Source organism: Amblyomma americanum, chromosome 9 (genome assembly GCF_052857255.1).
Source record: "Amblyomma americanum isolate KBUSLIRL-KWMA chromosome 9, ASM5285725v1, whole genome shotgun sequence".
NCBI classification, from domain to species: Eukaryota; Metazoa; Arthropoda; class Arachnida; order Ixodida; family Ixodidae; genus Amblyomma; species Amblyomma americanum.
In genome coordinates this window covers 35,226,450-35,246,860 of record NC_135505.1, presented here as the reverse complement: position 1 = coordinate 35,246,860, position 20,411 = coordinate 35,226,450, and the positions used below count along the sequence as shown (strand labels likewise).

Here is a 20,411-nt window from a genome sequence, read left to right as displayed (position 1 = left end):
TGATAATTACAGCGATAAAGCAGGTTATCTCGGATCTCAAAATGGGAAGCTTGACGGCGCAGCGCGAGGGAGGATTAACCGCCGATGGGTCGGAGAGAAAGTCCAGAAGAGCACGAATCCATGGATCCTTGAGCTGTTAAGAAGGCATGTCACTGACGGTGGGAGATTGCTCAGGGGTTCCGATTTCGCAGAGGCTGGCAAGTTCAGCGGGGAGTGGGGAGCGAGACAAGGCGTCGGCGTCCTGATGTTTTCGGCCCGACCGGTACACGACTCGGATGTTTTATTCTTGAAGACGCAGCGCCCAGCGCGCCAGGCGGCCGGAAGGATCTTTCAGAGAGGAAAACCAACAAAGAGCGTGATGATCCGTAACGACGTCGAAAGGACGGCCGTATACGTAAGGGTGAAACTTGCCTAAGGCCCACACAATGGCGAGGCACTCTTTTTCAGTCACAGAGTAGTAAGACTCAGCCTTTGTAAGTGTGCGGCTGGCATAGGCAACGACATACTCGTCGTATCCATATTTGCGCTGAGCAAGCACTGCACCGAGACCAATACCACTGGCATCAGTGAGAACTTCAGTCGGGGCCGCCGGGTCGAAATGACGCAAGATGGGAGGTGCCGTGAGGAGACGACGTAAGGTGTTGCATGCGTCGTCGCAGGCGGGTGACCAAGCCGAAAAATCGACATCGGCGCCGAGGAGCTGAGTCAAAGGGCAGCAATTGAGGCAAAGCTGCGAATGAAACGCCTAAAATAAGAGCAGAGCCCTAGGAAGCTGCGAAGTTCCTTAGTGGTGGAAGGTTTAGGAAAGTCAGTCACGGCACGAAGTTTCGCTGGGTCAGGGCATACACCGTCTTTCGACACAACGTGACCTAAAATTGTCAGTTCACGGGCTGCAAAGGTGCATTTTTTTAAGTTTAGCTGCAGGCCTGCGTTTTTGAGGCATGTCAAGACGTCGCACAGGCGAGATAGATGCGTTTGGAAGTTAGGTGAAAAGATAACGATATCGTCCAGGTAGCACAGGCACGTCTTCCACTTGAGGCCACGCAAAACGGTATTCATCATTCGCTCGAAAGTAGCAGGAGCGTTACACAGGCCGAAAGGCATGGCGGTAAACTTGTAGAGGCCGTCAGGGGTCACAAACGCGGTTTTGGCACGATCTGCAGCTGCCATTGGGACCTGCCAATAACCAGAGCGCAAATCAAGGGAAGAAAAGAGCTCCGCGCCTTGTAGACAGTCCAGGGCGTCATCAATACGGGGAAGAGGGTAGACGTCTTTGCGTGTGATCTTATTAATGCGGCGGTAATCGACACAAAACAGAACGGAGCCATTCTTTTTGACGAGGACAACCGGGGAGGCCCAGGGGCTGATGGAAGGCTGAATAATGCCGCTATGAAGCATGGTGTCTACCGGTTCTTCAATAACTCTTCGCTCAGCGGCGGAAACACGATATGGGCGCTGTCGCAGAGGGGCATGGGCGCCGGTGTTAATGTGATGCTCGACAGTCGACGTGCGCCCCAAACCGCTTTGGTGGCAATCGAAGGACGAGCGAAACTCCTCAAGTAGCGCAAGAAGCTGGGTTCGCTGAGTTGGAGGTAGAGTGGCGTCGATAGAGCGAAGGAATAGGTCGGTCAACAATGGGGCGGGCGCAGGAGTAGGTGAGCTGAGGGCGTCCATGGCGACCGGCGGCGATTCTGCGGCAGCGTCGGGATGGTTGAAAACAGAATCAAAGAGCTGCACGGTGCCGACGAATTCTCCACGGCGCAAAGTGAAGGGGTCTGAAAACGGGTTGAAGACCCACAGTGCGGTGAGTCCGGCGGAGAAAGTGAGCAGGGCATAAGGCAGCGGCAGGCAATGGCGACGCAGAAAAGTAGGAGACGGCGTGAAGAGGACACTGGCATCGCGAACACAAGCACAGGAGAGAGGCACAATCACGGAAGAGCACGCAGGAATATCGGTACTGTCGGCGACAAAAGCTTTAGCAGGAACAGGGGCACCGCAAATTTCAGTCTCTGGCACGGGATTCGGCAACGTGGAGAGCGCTACTTGAGCCCGAGCACAGTCGATGACCGCGACACGAAGGGATAGGAAGTCCCAGCCCAAGATGATCGAATGCGAACATGACGGCAGAACGATGAACTCAACCAAATACAGAATGTCTTCTATGACTACTCGAGAAGTGCACGCTGCTAACGGCTGGATGAGGTGCGCACTTGCAGTCCGTAACGACAGGCCAGAAAGGGGCGCCTTCACTTTCCTCAAAGATCGGCAAAGCGCTGCATCCATGACAGAAACCGCAGCGCCGGTGTCCACAAGCGCCATCACAGATACGCCCTCTACAAAAACTTCAATTAAATTGGCGGCAGACAGACGAGGCCTTTCAAATTTTGACGACTGCGCAGTTCTCGCCTCAGGAACTGCGGCACCTAGTTTTCCTCTTGAGTGGTCGAGGGACGCCGTCGCATCGGAGAGATGGAGCGTCGGCGTGGAGAAGGCGAACGCTGTCCAGAGAAGGCGGTGTGCTCAGGAGACAGAGAACGGCTTAGGGGCGGCTCAGCAGGAGGTGAGTACTGACGCTGGGACAAGTAACCGGAAACTTCAGGAGGTGCTCGTGAGATGTTCATGCGTCGACGGCAAAGCCGCGCCACATGACCTGGCAAGCCGCAGAAGTAGCAGATCGGGCGGTTGTCAGGCGTGCGCCAGGAGTTTACCAGTTGAGCAGGCGGTTGATCATTATCAGGCGTGCTCCACGAGGTTCGCAGATGAGCAGGCGGCGAAATAAAAGCAGCGGGCTCTCGAAAGGGACCAGGAGGCGGAGCATAGGTAGGTGGACTAGGTCGCGCAACAACGTCCGCGTATGTCAGCGGGGCCGCAAGAGGTGTGGGCTGAGGGGCCTGCGGGAGAGCTTCAGCGACCTGTTCTTCAATGATGTGCCGAAAATTCGGAGTTATGTGTGGTGATGGCTCTTGATAGCGGGAAATAAGCGAGAGCTGGCGAGCAACTTCTTCTCGGATGAAGCTCTTGATGTGCGGTAGGTGCGATGACTGGTCTCTTGCATCGTTCAGGCCAGCAAGCGAGTCGACGTTCGTGGTGTGTTCGCGTGTCAGAGCCCTCTGCTTGCATAGTTCGTCGAGGCTCTGACACAGGGTGACGACTTTCGCGACGGTGCGCAGGTCTTGCGCCAACATCTGAAAGGCGTCGTCATCAATGCCCTTGAGAATATGCGTGATCTTGTCGGCTTCGGGCATCTGAGCGTTCACCCTCTTGCACAGATCGACGACATCCTCGATGTAACTCGTTAAGTTCTCGCCAACCTGCTGTGACCGCGCACGCAAGCGCTGTTCGGAACGGAGCTTTCGCTCTTCGGAACGGGCGGCCGAATACCTCTGAGAAGTTATATCTGAAAACAGATCATGATGTAATGTCCGCCTCGCGGTTCCGATACCACAGATTCGCACCGCCCGTAAGATAGAAAATCACATTGTTCAGTTTGGTTTCCGCGTCCCACTTGTTGTATGCGCTCACCCGCTCATACGATGCGAGCCAATCCTCAACATCATGGTCGTCCGTGCCACTGAAGATAGCGGGGTCTCGCTGGCGGAGAGAACCAGCACAGATGACGGCGGCCGGGCTCACTTGGACGGCTTGGTGGTTAGGCATCGCTTTAGGGGGTAGCGTTCGGTCGCGGAGTTCCAGGGCGAGAGCACATTACCCGGCACCTGCACCAAATGTAAATTGGGGTTTATTCTGAGAAGCTTCCTAACGAGAGCAGGGCAACAGCGGGTCAGCTAGTCCAGCCGAGAGCGTGTGCCAGGCGATGACCATGCAGCTCGCGCATATGCTCGTCGTCTTCTTTACAATGGAGCCAGGAGCATGCACCAGGCGATGACCATGCGGCTTGCGCATATGCTCGTCGTCTTCTTTAAACAAGGTAAAAGTGATCGCACTAGGCGAGATAGGAAATTGACTTCAGCGTTATACAAGGCAACTGCAGTGTCACTCACGCAATCTGATCCAGATTTTGTTACACAATCTTATCCAGATTTCCTTGTGAACCACGTTTCCGTTGTGTGTCAGTCCTAGGCAGAAGGAAATCTGGATCAGATTGGGTGAGTGACACTTCAGTTGCCTTGTATAACGCTGAAGTCAATTTCCTATCTCGCCTAGTGCGATGACTTTTTCCTTGGCAGTTTCCAAGTGTCTTGTCAGGCTGCACCTGCGCAGGCCTGTGGTTTTATATATGCCGTCGTGGTTCCCTCAATAAATCAGTTGCAAGTTAGCGCTCGTGTTTGTCTCTGTTCTCTGTGTCCATGTCGTGGTTGCGCTAAAAATATGTATAATTTGTCACAAATCCAACTTGCCCAACATCTCACTCTTCTAAAGTACATGTCTACAACAACACCAACACGGCAGCATAGGAACCTGAGCACAACACAGTAAAAAATTGCGCGAAAAATCTTAAACGAAGAACTTCGAAACTCGCACAATAGCCGGTTCTTTCTTGATACTGAGTGAACGTTGAGATGCGTTCATCAATGTTCCTTCCAACAACGTAGCACTGATATAAAATCGCAATAGAATGGCGGACATTTCGCTGGAAGAGACCGGCAGGAATTCATTTCGCTATAGTTGTGTTCTCGCAGCCGTTCATTCCTGCAACGACATTTCAGTGCAATGTCTTTCTTGTCAGAAGATAGCGGAAAGCGGTAGAATGCTCAATCTGCGCACTAAATGTTATTTTTCGGCGTTTTTTAACACAGCACCCCTCCGATACAGTGTACATCTTGCCGAGCTTGCACAGCTTTTCAAGTTTGTGGGTCGCAGTCGGCCACACATTCAGGTGAGCTTTTCAGCACTGTTTTTAGTCTGTTCGAAATAAAATCAAGATATGGGAACACCACCATCCTGATATTTTGCCTGGCACGCTAGGAATCTTTTACTTTATTAGCACCAAGGCCTATAATTGCCCTATACTACGGAAACCAGCTGCGAAAAATTGCAGTGCTCCTCACATAACGCTTTTCCTTTCTTAGAAAATCTTAAGCCCATTAATGGCGGCATGATTTTCCGAGCGCGTTGCAGAATCAAAGACCAAATATTCGTCACTATCTTAGTTCAGATACTGAGCAGTAAACTAAATCTGGCTTAGTGACACCATGTTTATAGCTCAAGCAAATGTGCTTGTCCTTTACTGAAAACTTAATGTCGATAACTGATTTTTCTGATGCAGGGAATCTCATGCCTTAGCAGTAAAGGACGGCTCGGGTCATTCTATAGGACTCACACAATCTGATTGGCTTCCTGTAGAAAGGCGCTCCGGTCATATTCGGTAATATTTGAAATCATCAAAGAGCCTGAAACTGCAAATGCTTCAGAAGTTCATGTTCACTCAAGGAGTTTAAGAAAGGCACCTTAACAATTTTTTTTCTGAGAACCGGCGCTTAAAGCGACCTAATGCACACCGCTTTCCTTCCCAAGTAAAATTTGGTATTCCTGATTATAAACGTAATTTTGAGATCGAACTCTCCCCCTATCCTCTCTTCCTGTCCCCTCACCAGTTTCATTTCATTTCTCCATTCTGCCTTATACCCTTTATTTCTGCTGCCCAGCTCAGGTGTTTCAGTATCGATGGCAGATGCCGGGGCTATCTAAAATATTTTCCTTCCTTTTTATTAATATTTTAATAACAACCACTTACTACTACTGCCGCTTTCAGACTGTGGGCTCTTTTATTTTGGAAGCCAACAAAAGTGATTTGACATATGTCGTTTGGCAACAAAACGCAGAAAAGCAAAAACAAAAACGCAAACTATTTTATGTTTCTTATGGTTTCTAAACGGTCCAAACAGTACCCATACGTACAGTCCCGGCTATAATACTACTGAGTACGCTTCGGTGCTTCGAACTCTCGCCACACCTTACCTAACGAAAATTAAGAGGTACTTCTTACAAACCTTAGCACATGTCACTGGCGCGTTAGCGTATGAACAGAAGACACACTCATATCTCTTCTACAGAACACGTGAGAAAAATTTCAAACGCCGAAGCATGCTCCGTAATATTTTGGCCGCACCTGTACGTTCACAGAAAAGATATTGGTTCCATTTAGCTCCCGTAAGGGCACCTTGAGTACAAAGGTGATAGTGCTTGGCGCCACTACGGACCCTTAGCCCCTATACCGAAGCTGTAATACGCACTGTGGCGATAGGTTGTAAGCTGAAGGGTAGAGACCATGAACGGTGGCGGTCGGGGCCATGGTCAAGCCCCGGACGACGGGCTCTCCATTGTATGCCAGGTGGGGAGCTCCGGTACCTTCTTGTGTCTATAAGAGTGAAGCACAGGTGACAGAATTGGAACCTTTATTTCATGCATGCCGCATAGATTCTCATGTTCTCCCTCTAAAAAAAAAAACTATCGTAACCGCACATAGTACCGCACGAAGGAATCAAAGTTCTAACTCTGAAATCTTCTGAAAATTTCCCACAGTTCCTGATAGTCCACGCTGTATAGCAAAACGCTCCACTGGCCGCGCAATCAGTGTTTATAATACGAAAGTGGCTTGTGGTTAACATAGGCGAGGAATATGAAGCAAAAAAACTATCCTCCGGAGATCTGCTTGTACGGGTCAAGTCTAAAAAGCACAGTCAAGCATTACTCAAACAAGAAAAACTTGCTGACCTTGACACTACAGTAACACCTCACACAAGCCTTAACAACGTTCTGGTAGTAATTTCTGAGCGGCTGCTTATGACTGAGGTTGAAAACGATCTCCTCGAGAATTTGTGAGACTAAGGCGTAACGTCCCTTCGCCGCATCACTGTAAGGCGTAAAGGAGAAGAAAAAACACCTCACATTGTGCTAGCATTCGGCAGCACTAGCTTGCCCGAGTATGTCCGGGTTGCATTCATCAGGTTCCCAGTGCGCTCATACATCCCTAACCCTAGGAGATGTTTCAGATGCCAAAGGTATGGTCATTGCAGCAAGACATGTAGAGGCAAGGAGACCTGAGGCAAATGTGTCGAAACCGAACACGATACAGAGAACTGCCAAGCAACTGAAACAAAATGATCAAATTGCATAGGTCTATATGCAGCCTACTCACGAACCTCTGAAGAATTCAAAAAGAAAAAACAAATAATAAATCTGAAGTACAAGAAAATATATCTCACCCTGAGGCTAGAAAAATGTTCAATGAAGAGACAGCCAGGTCATATATTGACCAAGAGCACAAACCTTTGGGCTAGTTGGTGCATTGCAGTCATGTACAAGCGCAGAACAAACAGGGTCAAAGAAGGATGGGACACCACGAGCGCTTACTTCCAACAAAGAAGCGCTCTGTAAGCGCTTTGTTGGAAGTAAGCGCTCGTGGTGTCCCATCCTTCTTTGTCCCTGTTTGTTCTGCGCTTGTACATGACTGCATATGTTGACGCCGTGCGCCGGGGGGCCGAGCGGCGTCTGGTAGCAGTGGGCACGCAGTACACCACTGTTGATGTGTGCCTGCCCCGTCCCCCACTTGAACGGCACTCCGGTGTCGGCACCATTGACATCCTAGAGGTGCACCTGACGGCGGCCTCTGGCACAACCAAAGTTAGTGGGAGAGATGAGTCACCATTCCAACTTCAGGCCACTGCTCAGGCAGGGCCATGCACACCCACATCTCTGACAGATGCAGCCAAGGCTGCCCTGCCATCTCAAAAGAAAGGCTCGCTGGCCCCTGAGCCGGCAGGCCGCGCGGCTTCCCCCATCAGGACAAGCCACAAATCCGTACCCTCGCGGGTTCCCCGCGGAAATCTATCGCCTCTTGCGAGGCGATGGATATAAGCAGTAGCCCGCCTCCGCAGCAGCGCCGGTGCAACTCCCTTGAACACGACAAGGGAGGAAACATTCCAATAACAGGCCCCACAAAACCGGGAGCATAGGTTTTTAAATACATCCAAAAAAGGCATTAGATACAGCGTTCCTAATTCACTGGAACTGTCAAGACATATTAAAACAACTACAGTGACGTGAAAGATATTCTTGCTTTATATTCCTCGGTTGTTTTGCCTCTCCATGAGAAAAACGGGATCAAAGCATAATATAGTCTTTCGCCACGACAGAGAGCAACCAAATAAGCTCTCTGGAGGTACTTCCATAGTTGTTCAAAGTAGTGTGGCCACTCGTGAAGTCAAGCTTCACACCACATTTGAAGCCGTTGCAGTATCTGTAGTACAACTTAAAACAATTACAGTATGCTCCGTGTATCTCCAACTACACCTGACAGTAACACTCCATGACTTAGAAGACCTTTTAAAACAGTCAGAGATTTTAGTGATCGCTCGACAAGGGCAAACACACATACTGCTCTCTAAGCTCAGGAAAATGGAGCTGCATAGATTTGTCTCTTACATCGCCTTTTGTTTTTACTGCTTTTAAGTGGGATGCCTTCGACAAACCATATGGTAGCGACCATCTACCCGTTCTTATCAACCTAACATCTTCTCCCCAAATCATTCCTACAAAATCACGACGTTGGAAGTTCCACTTGGCCGACTGGGCGCTGTTGGAAGAAAATGCCAGCCTAGAAAAAATAGATCCACATAACTTAAGTACAGATGACCTTAATGAAACTGCCACAAAACCACAAAATCTGATATACAAAAAACAGTAGAGTAGCAAAAAAAGAAACAGAACAAAGCATGGGGAAACTTTCGGAGGTATCCCACGCAGAAAAATCTGATAAACTTTAAAAAGGCAAGATCAGAAGCCCGATATATTCGCCATAGTGCCGAAAAGACTTCGTTGCAAAGTTACGTGACATCTATAAATGGCTCAACCACATCACAATAAATATAGGAGAAGGTACGAAAACTAAATGGTAAATACTCTCCATTCACACTTCCCCTTCTAACAGCCCCTGGCATCCAGACAAACATTGAACAACAGGCACACATTTTCGGTGAATATTTTTCGGCAGTTACCAGCTCATCACACTACACAGAATTATTTCTAATGCACAAACACACTGCCGAGAAACAAACACTCTCTACAAGTGGGTATAGAAATGAACCCTATAATAATTTTTTTACAGTTCAAGAAATCAATACAGTCTTGTCCGCAGGTAAACAGACTGCACCCAGCCCTCACGGAATGCACTATCAAATGCTGTCCCACCTTTCTTTAAGTTATTGATAAGGTTTTCTTATCGGGTAAACTGCCCGAAGCCTGGAAAAAGCCATCATTGTTCAATTTTTAAAACCTGAAAAACCATCAACCTCTCCCAGTAGTTATAGGCCCTTAGCCCTCACCAGCTGACTCAAGACCCTTTGAAAGCATCTTGGATATTAGATTAATCTTTGTGCTAGAAACCCGTGAGCTTCTCGATATCCATCAGTGCGGTTTCAAAAGGACATGCTTCACAACAGACCACCTGGTTCGTCTTGAAAATACTGTCCGTGAGGCTTTTACACACAAACAACAATTTCCTGCTGTTTCTTTACGATTTATAGAAAGCACATGACACAACCTGGAGGTAGGGAATTCTTCACGACTTGACTGAACTTGGCATTCGTGGCAGGATGTTGAACTGCCTAAAAGACTTCGTGTCAAACCGTTCATTCTATGTACGCCTCGGTTCAAACCTCCCTAGAATTTTCATTCAGGAAAATGGAGTGCCTCAAGGGAGTGTTTTGAGCACAACCCTCTTTGTTGTTAAAAAGAATTTTATTAGTAAAATAATGCCAAGGTCCATTATGTATTTAATCTAGTTCGACGATCTTCAGATAGCTTGCACGTCCTCAAACATATCAACACGCGAAAGACAAGTGCAGTTAACAATAAATACACTTTCAACGTGGGCAGACCAAAATCGTTTCCGGTTCTCCCCACAGAAAACAGTGGCCATTCGTTTCTCACTCAAACGTGGCCTACAGAGATCCTAGCCTGGGCATCATTTTTCGCAAAAACTGACCTTCTTGCCCCACATAAAGGACCTGAAGAAGAAGAAAGCTTCTCGATCATTTAATATTTTAAAGGTGCTTTAACATAAACGCTAGGGTCTGATAGGACCCGCCTTTTACACATCTACCGCAGCATAGTTCGCTTTTGCCTAGATTATCGGTGCATAGTGTACAGTTAGGCTCGACCGTCCTGCCTTAAGCAATTAGACCCAGTACATAACTAAGGTATGCGCCTTGCAAGTGGGGCATACAGGACGTCACCCATAAACAGTCTATATGCAGAGTAACGAACCAGCCCTCGCACTTAAAAGAGCCATGCTCACATGTGCATACGTCCTATAAACCCTTTCACTACCAAAACATCCCTGCTACTCCATGGTTACAAAGTGCCCGTCTAAGCAGCTTTTTAGTAAAAAAACCCAATGCGACGAGAACCCTATTCCTCCGTTTTGAAGAAATTTTCCAGAAAGTAGGTATTCTGGATGCACTACCTGATGTTGCCCAGAGACCCGAGCCACAGCCACCTTGGTACACCTTTCCCGCTGTAGGTGACTACACACTGACACAATTTCATAAAAAGCACACTCCACTTAAACGCATATTACCAGAATTTTTGGCGCTAGACGAAAAATACAAAGAATACACAGCTTTTTATACAGACGGTTCTAAAACAGCACTTTAAGTCGGAAGTGCTGTAGTGCAAGATAAATGGGAAAAGGTAGTTAGGTTCCCTTAGTACGCGTCAATTTTCTCAGCTGAATGCTATGCCATTTCGGTGGGTTTATCCAAAATAGTCAAAAAAACATTCCAAACAGTACTATCTAAACGGGCTCTCTGAGTGTAATCAAGCACTGAATGCCAGAAATGCACCAGAACCTTTAATATAAGATATATTACATAACATAATAACGGCTGACACACAAGGACATGAAATTAAGCCCTGTTGGATACCAAGCCATCTCGGAATTAGTGGAAACGAGAGACCTGACACGTGCGCTGCTCTAGCTAGCCATAAGGAAGTCAGGACTGTATATATACCCTATGCAGATTGCATAAAGTTAGTAAAATATAAACTTACAGAAAAATGGCAGTCTACATGCCATAATGAAGAAAATAAACTACATTTAGTAAAACCTATTCTGGGAGAATGGAAATCATGCAGGCATCAGGAAAGCTTTATAGAGGTAATTTTATGCCGGCTGCGCATCGGACACACACACACCTAACACAATTTTCTACTGAAAAATCATGGAACGCCTTCAAGTGAGAAATGTGGAGATGAGCTCACAGTAAATCACATCCTATTCGCGTGCACATCTGGAACGACCAAGGAAGACTATTTTACTAAATTTTACAATGAACGCATTCCCTTCCACCAGAATTTACTTTTAGGAGATAATACACCCATAGGTACTTCGTCTGTTTTAGTTTCCAGAAAGAAGCTGTGATCCTAAACATAATATAATATCACAGAACCATTAATTGGAAAAATTCTTACCCTGCGCTTTAACGCATTTTGTGATGCACTCTTCTTAGGCCTGAGAAGAAGGCTGTGGTCTACATTTAATTTGTTGGGCTTCTCGGAGTCCTTGTCTGGACCAGGACATTCGCTGACGTTATCCGGTTATCTTTAGATTAGTAGTGTCTTTGCGTGTTACTGATTGCACGTGTCTTGAGTGCTGTTTCACTACGTAATGATCGCCAGCGTTGGGAGGCGTTTTCCTTCGCAGTTTCCACTGGCTGACAGTGTATCACGTGGTCCATGTGAATGGTATAAATTGTGCTGGTTTTTTATGACGCAATAAAAGTTGGTAGTAGCGCCTGTCCTGTGTTTCGTGTTTCCTCTACTCGTCCTAGTTCCGTTCCGCTTTGTCAGTCTGTGTCGTAGCAGTACAAGTGCCCGCTCCACCTATAAATCAAACCAAATGTAATCCAAAGTCATCAGCAGTGGACATACTTGATCAGTAATTAATTTCAAAAATCACGATGATATCTAAATTATATTTAATGAACAGGAATTAAAACTAATTAATGAAAGCAGCATCAGGAAAATTCTAGAGAGCTCAACAGGAAGACACAAAGGCTTTTGCCTTGATGCGTGTAAGGGGATTTAAGTGCTCCCCTGAATTTTTGTATGATGTTCTGTGCATGCATCCGTGTGCTGTCTGTGATCTCTCGCGTAAAAAGCATTAGGTAGTCGAAGCCAGACAGCTACACGCCTTTCCATAGACTCCCATTTGAATGCTGTCTGGCATTTCTGCCTGCTGTAGAATGGCGAGACAGGCTACCGGCATAACACGACATGCCATCCTTGAGTGATGTGTACCGCTGAACACTGCTGTAACCAGTTGCACAGAAACAAGCGCTTTTCTGGAGACAAAATAGCATTTCTTGCCAACGACCAAAATTATACTAGATGTGAAATAACAAAGAACAGCAAATGTCACTTACCTCCACATTTATCGAGAAGAAACCTTTCCTGTTCCTGTACACTTCACCGATGCTCTTTATGGGGACATGCGTAAACTCAATGCGCCCAGTAACACCGGGGAAACCTCCGATGCCGTAAAACAATGTCATCGTCGGCTTTGCTTCAGAAGCACTCGGCGGGCAGACGTACTTCCGAACGTTACGCACACTAGCTAAGTCTACTCAGCTGCTCTGCTTAGCAGGCTTTCCAACGTCGATCTGAAGCGGAGTATCTGAAGCTTTGTTGCAAAAATTGATGAAAAAACGTAGTGAAAAAGGTGGCAGTGATGAGGTCACCAAAAGCAAAAGTAGACCGGTTGTCATTCCGTACACCAATAGGGTGGCGCACAATTTGAAGCATGTGGCAACAAAATATAAAGTTCCTGTGGTTTGTTCCGCCCCAAAGAAACTGGCTGGCTTGTGTGTTAAAACCGATCCCAACAAGGTAAGCAAAACTGAACGTAAAAAGAGACATGCACCTCCGCTTGTTAAATGTGTCGTGGAGGTCGTCTATCAGATGTCTCTTACATGCGGAAAGAGGTACCTCGGACAAATCGGCCGCGTTAATTACGACCGATTATCAGAACATAATCGGGATATACAAAATGGTACGGGTTCACATTTGCCGCATCATTGTAAAGCCTGCGGAGAAGAAAGGAAGATTAAGTGTGTGGCAAGGCGGAAAGAAACAAAAGTTTCAAACAGAAGCAAGGACCAGACAGCCCGTGAACTGTTGGAGACCTTCTATATTAACGGAAACTGTAGCGATTGTGTTAGTGCACCATATATCACCATTTATAAGAATGAAACTGATTTTTTTTAGATACACGGGGGTGACATACGTGTGTGCCTCACCTAATTTTTATCCACTTTTTTTGTGAAACCCTCGCGCACATGTGTGGTTCTTGATTGTTGTTCTTAGATTCATTCGCATTCGCGGTGAATAAACAGTTGGAAGTTGCGCCTGTCCCGTCTCGTTTGCTATGGGTTGAGCTTTTCGGCGCTACAACCCTTTTCAGGAATTTTTCAGAAGCAGTGGGGGGGGGGGGGGGGGGGGGGGGGAGGGATTAAGGACGACTGCATTTGTTGAAAATAAACCGGGCAGCTTTTCGCTGGACGCTTTCTAATCTATCAATGTATAGTTTAATTTAGGGCAGCCAGGTAATATTACTGTATTATATCACAGAACGAACAAGTGAAATGTATCCTAAAGGTTTTGTTTCCGGTGAACCAAGTGGAGAGAACGTCTCATCGTGTCAAGAGCAGAATGCGCCTTTGTAGCATTGTGTCCCGTGCTCCTTCCCCCATAGGTTCGAGGCAATAATAACGCTAAGATACTTCAACTGCTCTACCTTTGTGAGTGTCTTCTGTTCGATATCACAACTATAATTTAATGGCTGTTTCTTTCTAGTGACTATCATGCAGACACTTTTTTCCAGGTTGAGGGCCATTTTCCAGTTGTCACACCATTTTGATACGTACTGCAGTGAGTTGTATAGGGCTATTTGGTCAGAAGGGCTATTGACCTCTGTGTAGATGACGCAGTCATCCGGGAACATACGTACTATTGCTTCGATATTCTTGCTCAAATCATTAATAAAAACAACGAAAAGAATTGGTGCAAGGACTGACCCCTGTGGCACGCCAGATAATACTTCTGCCAAAACCGACTCGCTGTTTTAAAAGTAGACCAATTGAAGTCGACCATTTAAATAGTCTTTTAACCATTTAATGATTGTCCCGTTGCCAAGAAAGTGAACTAGCTTATAGAGAAGTTTGGAATGAGATGGTCGAAGCCTTTTGACAAATCATGGAATATCATATCTGTTTGACCCCCTTTATCTATTGTCATAGCTATGTCATGAACAGTTTGTAGTAATTGTGTTGTCGTAGACAAACCTTTTCGGAAACCATGTTGATTAGGAATAATTAATTAGTAGTCTTGAAGAAACGTTGTAATGTGCTTCAGAGTTAAATGTTCTAGGATTTTACAGGCCGTACATGTGACAAAAATGGGACAGAAGTCAGAAAAATTGGCTGGGTCTCTTGATTTATATATCGGAATTACCTCAGCATTTTTTCACCTTTCTGGTAGTTCTGCAGTTTCTATTGATTTATTATATAAAACCAGCAGGTATTTGGCGATCCATTCAGCCTAACGTTTCAGAAATGCATTTGGTATATTTTCTGGACCTGTTGATTTCTTCTTGTGAATACTGAGAAGTAAGGCACATATTCTTTCTGCAGTTATTGTTATTTCCTCGAGCGTAGTGTTGTTGGCATTAATCTCGGACTCTATCGGAAGGATGGTGCCATCATAAACTGTAAACATAGATTTAAAGTAATTGTTAAAGGAAGTAGCGGTGATTAATTCGGTGTCTGGATGGGGTTTACTCTTTCTATTCTTTGAGGTCATGTGCCGCCAGAATTTATGAGGAGCGGTTTTGATAAAGTTAGTTAATGTGACGTTCATATAATCCTGCTCGGCCACTTTGACAGCTTGTTTGAGTGCCTGTGAATGGCTGTGGATTTTCACATCGTAACTTGGCAAATGAAGTCTGCGTTTCAGCTTTCTTAATCGAGCAATTTTGCGCTTGAGATGTATAATCCCTCTTGTTATCAATGGGTTTCTTCGATGCACTGGTTTGGTTTTCTGTGATATATACTTAGATAAGCAATCTTGCTCACCTGTTACAAAAGATAGCCATAACTTGTTGACAGACACTGTGGGAACTAGAGAATCAAAAAATTTGTGTATGACAGTTCCAAGTGGTCAAGAATGCTGGTATCATCCGCTTTGGACCAGTCAAAAATCCATGCTTTCTGTTTTTGAACAGATGTAGGTGTTCTTAATGGGAGGACACATAATGGAACTTTGTGATCTGAAAGACCATCGACTAACTCACATGAATAATTTGTAAACTGAACTATGTCACTAATAAACGTAATATCAAGAGTACTAATACTTGTTTTCGTAACGCGCGTTGGGTCGCGGAATACTGAATGAGACCGAAGTTAAAACAAATATCAAGCAGAGCTTTTGCCCTAAGTATGTCGTGTTATCATGGTAAAGGGTATCCCAATTAATGCAAAGGAGGATAAAAACGCCAGTAAGAACACCTTTTTTTGACTCGCTTAAATGTTGTTCTATGTAATCTGGCATCAGACACATTGTTTCGTTGGTATAGTCAGGTGCCCAGTACATCGTGCATAAGTGAAGTAAGCATTGACCCATGGTGATTTTGTACCAAAGTGCTTCATTGTCATCGATAGCTGGCACGGTCGCTGCGTGTGTGCTGTCTTTGATCAAGATAGCCGCTCCACCGCCACGTGTACCTCGTTCTTTGCGCATCACGGTAAAGCCAGGCGCAAAAATATCCGCATCTGATATGCTGGGAGAGAGCCAAGTTTCTGTTATGGTGATAACGTCAGGGTTATGTCCGATTATAAAGGCTTAAAGTTCAGTTCTTTTATTAACAGCGCTTCTGGCATTTATGTTCGCTATTGTTAAGAAGCAGAGCGTGTCATGTTTGCTCAGTTTGTTTCTTTTTTTGCTCCCTGTTACTCGTCTCTATCCTACAGCCACTTTGGTTTCCTTATCATCGTCCCAGGAATAGAGCACATCTTTAACTTTATTCTTGTGAAACACCAACGAAACTTTGTCACCTTTATCCTTGTTTGGCTTGCAGTTGTCCCAAAGCTTTTTTTTATATTACGTAATCGTGGTGAGAAGTCTTCGCTTACTGATATTTCGGAGTCCTCCAATTTGTGGCAGTTTTGGAAGATTTTTGCTTTATCTCGAAAATCACGTTACTTTGGAATGACAGGTAGAGTTTTGTTGGCTTTTGCTGCGCCTAGGCGATGAATTCTTTCAACTCCCGAGATTGTTACACCAAGGGTGGTAGCTATAACCCCCTCGATTACTACAGCCTTAAGGTCCTCTGCAGTTTCTTCTTTTGATTCCTTTATCCCGTACACAATTCCATTGGACCTCCTACTCCTGTTGTCTAGGTCATCAACTAGAAGTTGTAATTTTTTCATGCTGCTTTCTAAACACGAAACCTCTTCTTCAACGCCAGCAATTATCGATTCTAGAAAGGATATCATGTACAGTTTAGCGTGAATTGCTTCTAATGACTCATTAGTATCCTCGTTTTCGTGTTTGATCTCATTAACATCAGTAGCAGTCTTGCCCACTTCACTTAACACTTCTTGCAAAGTAGGACCTGGATCAGATTGCACATCGCAGGCTGACAACAGCAGGCACTTTAAACAGGCCAGATATTAAAAAATGTCAGAACACATTTGCCATGGGCATGGCAGCAGCAACAGCAAGATGTCATTACTGCGAAAACATTTGTCGAAAAGTTTTCTTACCTGAACGAAGAAAACGAGAGGGTTACTGGTTATCATCCTAGCAGTGCCCCTTATGCCCTGTGCCGGTGTGGGGCGCGTCTCAGTATCTATAGGGAGGTGATATGGATGCTGTTGTGCTTCCTGGCACGCTTCCCAGTGGCGCGCAGCCGAGGAATCACAACCGGCCGAGCATTCCGTCACAAGTAGCCTGGTCCCGCGGATGGTTGCAGCGCTCGTCCGCCGGCAGAATGGATGGTGTCAGCAGCACGTCAGGGTTCCACACACCTTAGACACAGTCGTTGACGTACAGCACAAGACGAAGGGCCTGAATGAAGAAAACGAAAGGGTTACTGGTCATTATCCTAGCAGTGCCGCTATGCCCGGACCCCTAATGCTTTGAACCAGACCTTATAGCTGCCGTGAAAGAAACTGGGCAGTGTATGTGCATGAAAGTTGAGGAATTGACTAGCCGAAAATTCTCTGCATCCGATATACTTTTCTAGCAATAAGCAACACCTGGGTTAATTAGGTCGCTATTTAATTAGCAGGTCCTGCCAAACGTGGTGCTCCTCTCTGAGGTACCGCAATGCATCGGCAGACGTGTTTTTGCAACACGGACGCCCAGCGCTGGTCCTGCGCTCAGCACTGCCCGGTATTCTCTCCATCTGCTCCACTTCGCTATCTGACGCGTCTTCGTGCACGCTTTCCTCAATACTCAAAGTTTCACGCAGAAATACCCGCATCGACACGCCACCAATGAACACTGCTGCGAAGCGAAATGCTACAGCAAACAGCAGGAGAAAAGACGCAGGCGACGACAATATGTAGACGGACGAAGCAGGCCACTGGCTACGAGTGCTACGTCGCATGCGCTTGCTTTTCAGAGAAAGCGTCTGAAACGACGGACCCGGAACCACCCTAGCGACTGCGTGGCGCCAGTATTCTACCATCGTCCGAGCAAAATTCAATCATCGCCTATTTGATATCCTATCAAGTTTTCTCCAATGCACTAAAATTGATCCGTCTTATCAGCGAAATGGGCGTTCCTGTATATCTACTCTGTGATCGTGGTGCTGATAATGAGAAGCGATGTCCGCCCTGCCACTAGCGTGACTGTGTGCCGCTGTTTGGTGGTGTCTCGAAAAGGCGGAGGAAGAGAGCGACGCACAAAATGATTGTGGCCTAATGGATTGCACTATTCGGGGATGGTCGTTTGAGCAATACCTCTGTGTCGCTACTCTCGAAGGAACTGACGCACTGACGTGGTGTAAAATGGGAGTGGTTTGTGATGTGGTGTGTGATGGTGGGATGGCTGTTTAAGAATCGGTTGTCGAGAAAAAATGGTTGTTAGAAGTCAGCGCTTCCTCTGTGTTCATTTTTTGTTCTGTGTAGATATTTGGCGTTACGTTGTTCCTCTTAATCATGTGGTGAGATGGCAATTGTCCACGAAAATAAAATTACTTGCTTGATATGGTGTCGTGCCAGCAGTTTCAACAAATTCTACGCGGAAGGTCGTTGAGGGCCTTGTTGGGCCACGCACCCTGCGATGCCAGAACACTGCAAGCACGCCAGGAGCGACATGATCGCCAAAGAAAATTCAAGTTATGAAGCGGTGGTCGCAAACGCCGCCGGTGCCGGCTGGCTGGCTTCCGCACACCGCCGCAAACACCTGCTTCCCGCCCGGGGGCCGAGCAGTGTCCGATAGTGCTGCATAGGCTGTTGCACGGATAACAATGCCAGTAGATGTCGGCATACCTTCTTATCTCCCTCCCGCGATAGAGGGAGAGACGCAGTGATAAACGGATCACCCTCAAAGCGCAAATAACTCATATTCCAGGCCTCAGCTCCTCGTTCAGGGGGTTGTCATCCGCTTCGCCGCTGCACCACGGGCTTCTCTCGCCCCCTCGGGCCAACTGCGAGTACGCCGGAGCGTGTATCTCATTAACACGCCATCGTCGAGCCTCTAGCCTCCCGGCCACCTGGTTTCCTCCCCGTGCTGCCGCCATTGCCCCATTCCGATTGCGCACGTAGCTCCCACCGGGATGCATTCAAGCCGTGCTTCTTCAGCGAACATCCGGCCGTCTACATGTACATGTCGTTACCAGCGTGCAGCAAGTACGACATCCTTTGCGCGCAGCTGCGCGTGCGTTCTCGCCTCGGTGAAGTTGATGTAACGTGCCGGGTGCTGTGCACTATCAGCGCACGTTAAATATCCCAAAAGGTACTGAAAAATTCCGCAACTCTCCATTGCAGCCCTTCTTTTTCTTCATTCCGCCCTTTACCATACCCCCGCGGTTCGCTTGAGGTTTGGACCGACTACTGCAACAGTTACTGCGTCTTTGAAGTTACAGTTCATTTTCTTTAAATTCCAGTAACCGTCAATTGTCCAGCTGCCAAGAAACCGCTTGCGGTTGCTTGGAAACAAATTCAGTGCAGTACGCATAAAGTGTTAGACAAAGCAACAGGTCATCAGTTTGCGCAAAACAAAGATGGAGTTTGTCATCACTAAGCCAAAAAAAAGTGGCAATAACCGCGATTTCTTTTGAAAAAGAAGAATATTTCGAAGGAAGGGTGTCCGCTAAGAATGCAAGCAGGAATTTGTACAGGCAGTAGGAACATGCCAGTATTCGAGATGGCGGATACTATAGAGCAATGGGTTCGAAGTGAGCTTTCATCTTCCCAGAAGAAAATATTTTCGTTAGAGGTAAAAGATACGAGTAAGATAGGCGATATTTATTCAAATTATCCATTCTAATCGCTTCAAAATTCTCAAAGAACCCTCCAGAGGGAACGTGAAAACGTACAGCCGGCCAATTCGTTAGCTGGCGTGCACGACGGCCGCGTTTTCCATGCCCCTGCAGCTTATGAGGAAGAAAACTTTGCGAAAATATCAAATCTAAGCACACGCTCAGTAAGCCCGTGCTTAATCTGGAGCTTTGCGCAAATTCGCTCTGTCCCGGAGCGCAGGAGCGCTGTAAAAGCGGCCGTCGCGCACTCCAGGTTAATCTTTGTTGGCTGTACATTTGAGATTATTTCTGTACCCTTTTCAGCAAATAAAATAAATTTTTAATATTTGAATGTGTAATTCTACCCAAAGTAAATCTCTCTAATTTGACACTAATGAAATGAAGGAAATATAGATCAGCAGTTACTCCCATACCAAAAGTTTAAATACATTTTTATTAGGTAGGCCAGTGACCTCGTACAATTCTTTCAAGTATTTAAATTCTATTGCACTCCCAACGTAAAAAAAAAAACAAGAACTGAACCCTAAGAGTTTCATGAGTTCGAACACTGTTAATGCAAACGGCACCGAGAGCAATTTTGTGGCTAAACAGCTGTATTCTTAGGCCTGAATAATACCACTTCAGTTTTTTCGGTGTTTACAAGCAAGCAATTTTAATCCATTTTTTTTTCTTGGGCAGCGTTTAAAAATTAGGCTATCATCTTTTTCACTGCCTTCTGTTTTTTTGCCTGTGATTAGGGGAGTGGTAGCACCAGCATTATATATGAAGGTGACGGGAGCATCACTGATATCTTACAAGTCATTGGTATATAAAGCCATCAACAATGACCCGCAAAACATTATCTTGGGGTTTTCCTTACTAACCTACGTCCACAGGATTGTTCACGAAATAAAACATACTGCTT

General features: G+C 46.3%; 1 protein-coding gene and 1 long non-coding RNA gene across 10 annotated transcripts in view; one reads left to right on the top strand and one right to left on the bottom strand.

The window, feature by feature from the left end:
• LOC144105751 (uncharacterized) overlaps nucleotides 1–20,411 on the bottom strand; it is a 79,506-nt gene that overhangs the window by 13,805 nt on the left and 45,290 nt on the right. For 3 of the 4 annotated variants that reach the window (XR_013308878.1, XR_013308877.1, XR_013308876.1), the window contains exons 2-3: nucleotides 16,782–17,085; nucleotides 6,195–6,319 (exon numbers count right to left, since the gene is read on the bottom strand). This is a non-coding gene — a long non-coding RNA (uncharacterized LOC144105751). Of the gene's footprint in view, nucleotides 1–6,194; nucleotides 6,320–16,781; nucleotides 17,086–18,225; nucleotides 18,503–20,411 lie in introns of those variants that run through there. The other variant, XR_013308879.1, reaches the window with a different exon arrangement.
• Nucleotides 18,630–20,411, top strand: part of LOC144105750 (arylsulfatase B-like) — a 121,832-nt gene continuing 120,050 nt past the window's right edge. For 3 of the 6 annotated variants that reach the window (XM_077638857.1, XM_077638862.1, XM_077638859.1), the window contains exon 1: nucleotides 18,630–18,875. In XM_077638857.1, the coding sequence (XP_077494983.1) occupies nucleotides 18,847–18,875 (29 nt within the window). In that variant the 5' untranslated portion in view covers nucleotides 18,630–18,846. Of the gene's footprint in view, nucleotides 18,982–20,411 lie in introns of all 6 variants that reach the window. The other 3 variants (XM_077638858.1, XM_077638863.1, XM_077638860.1) reach the window with 3 other exon arrangements.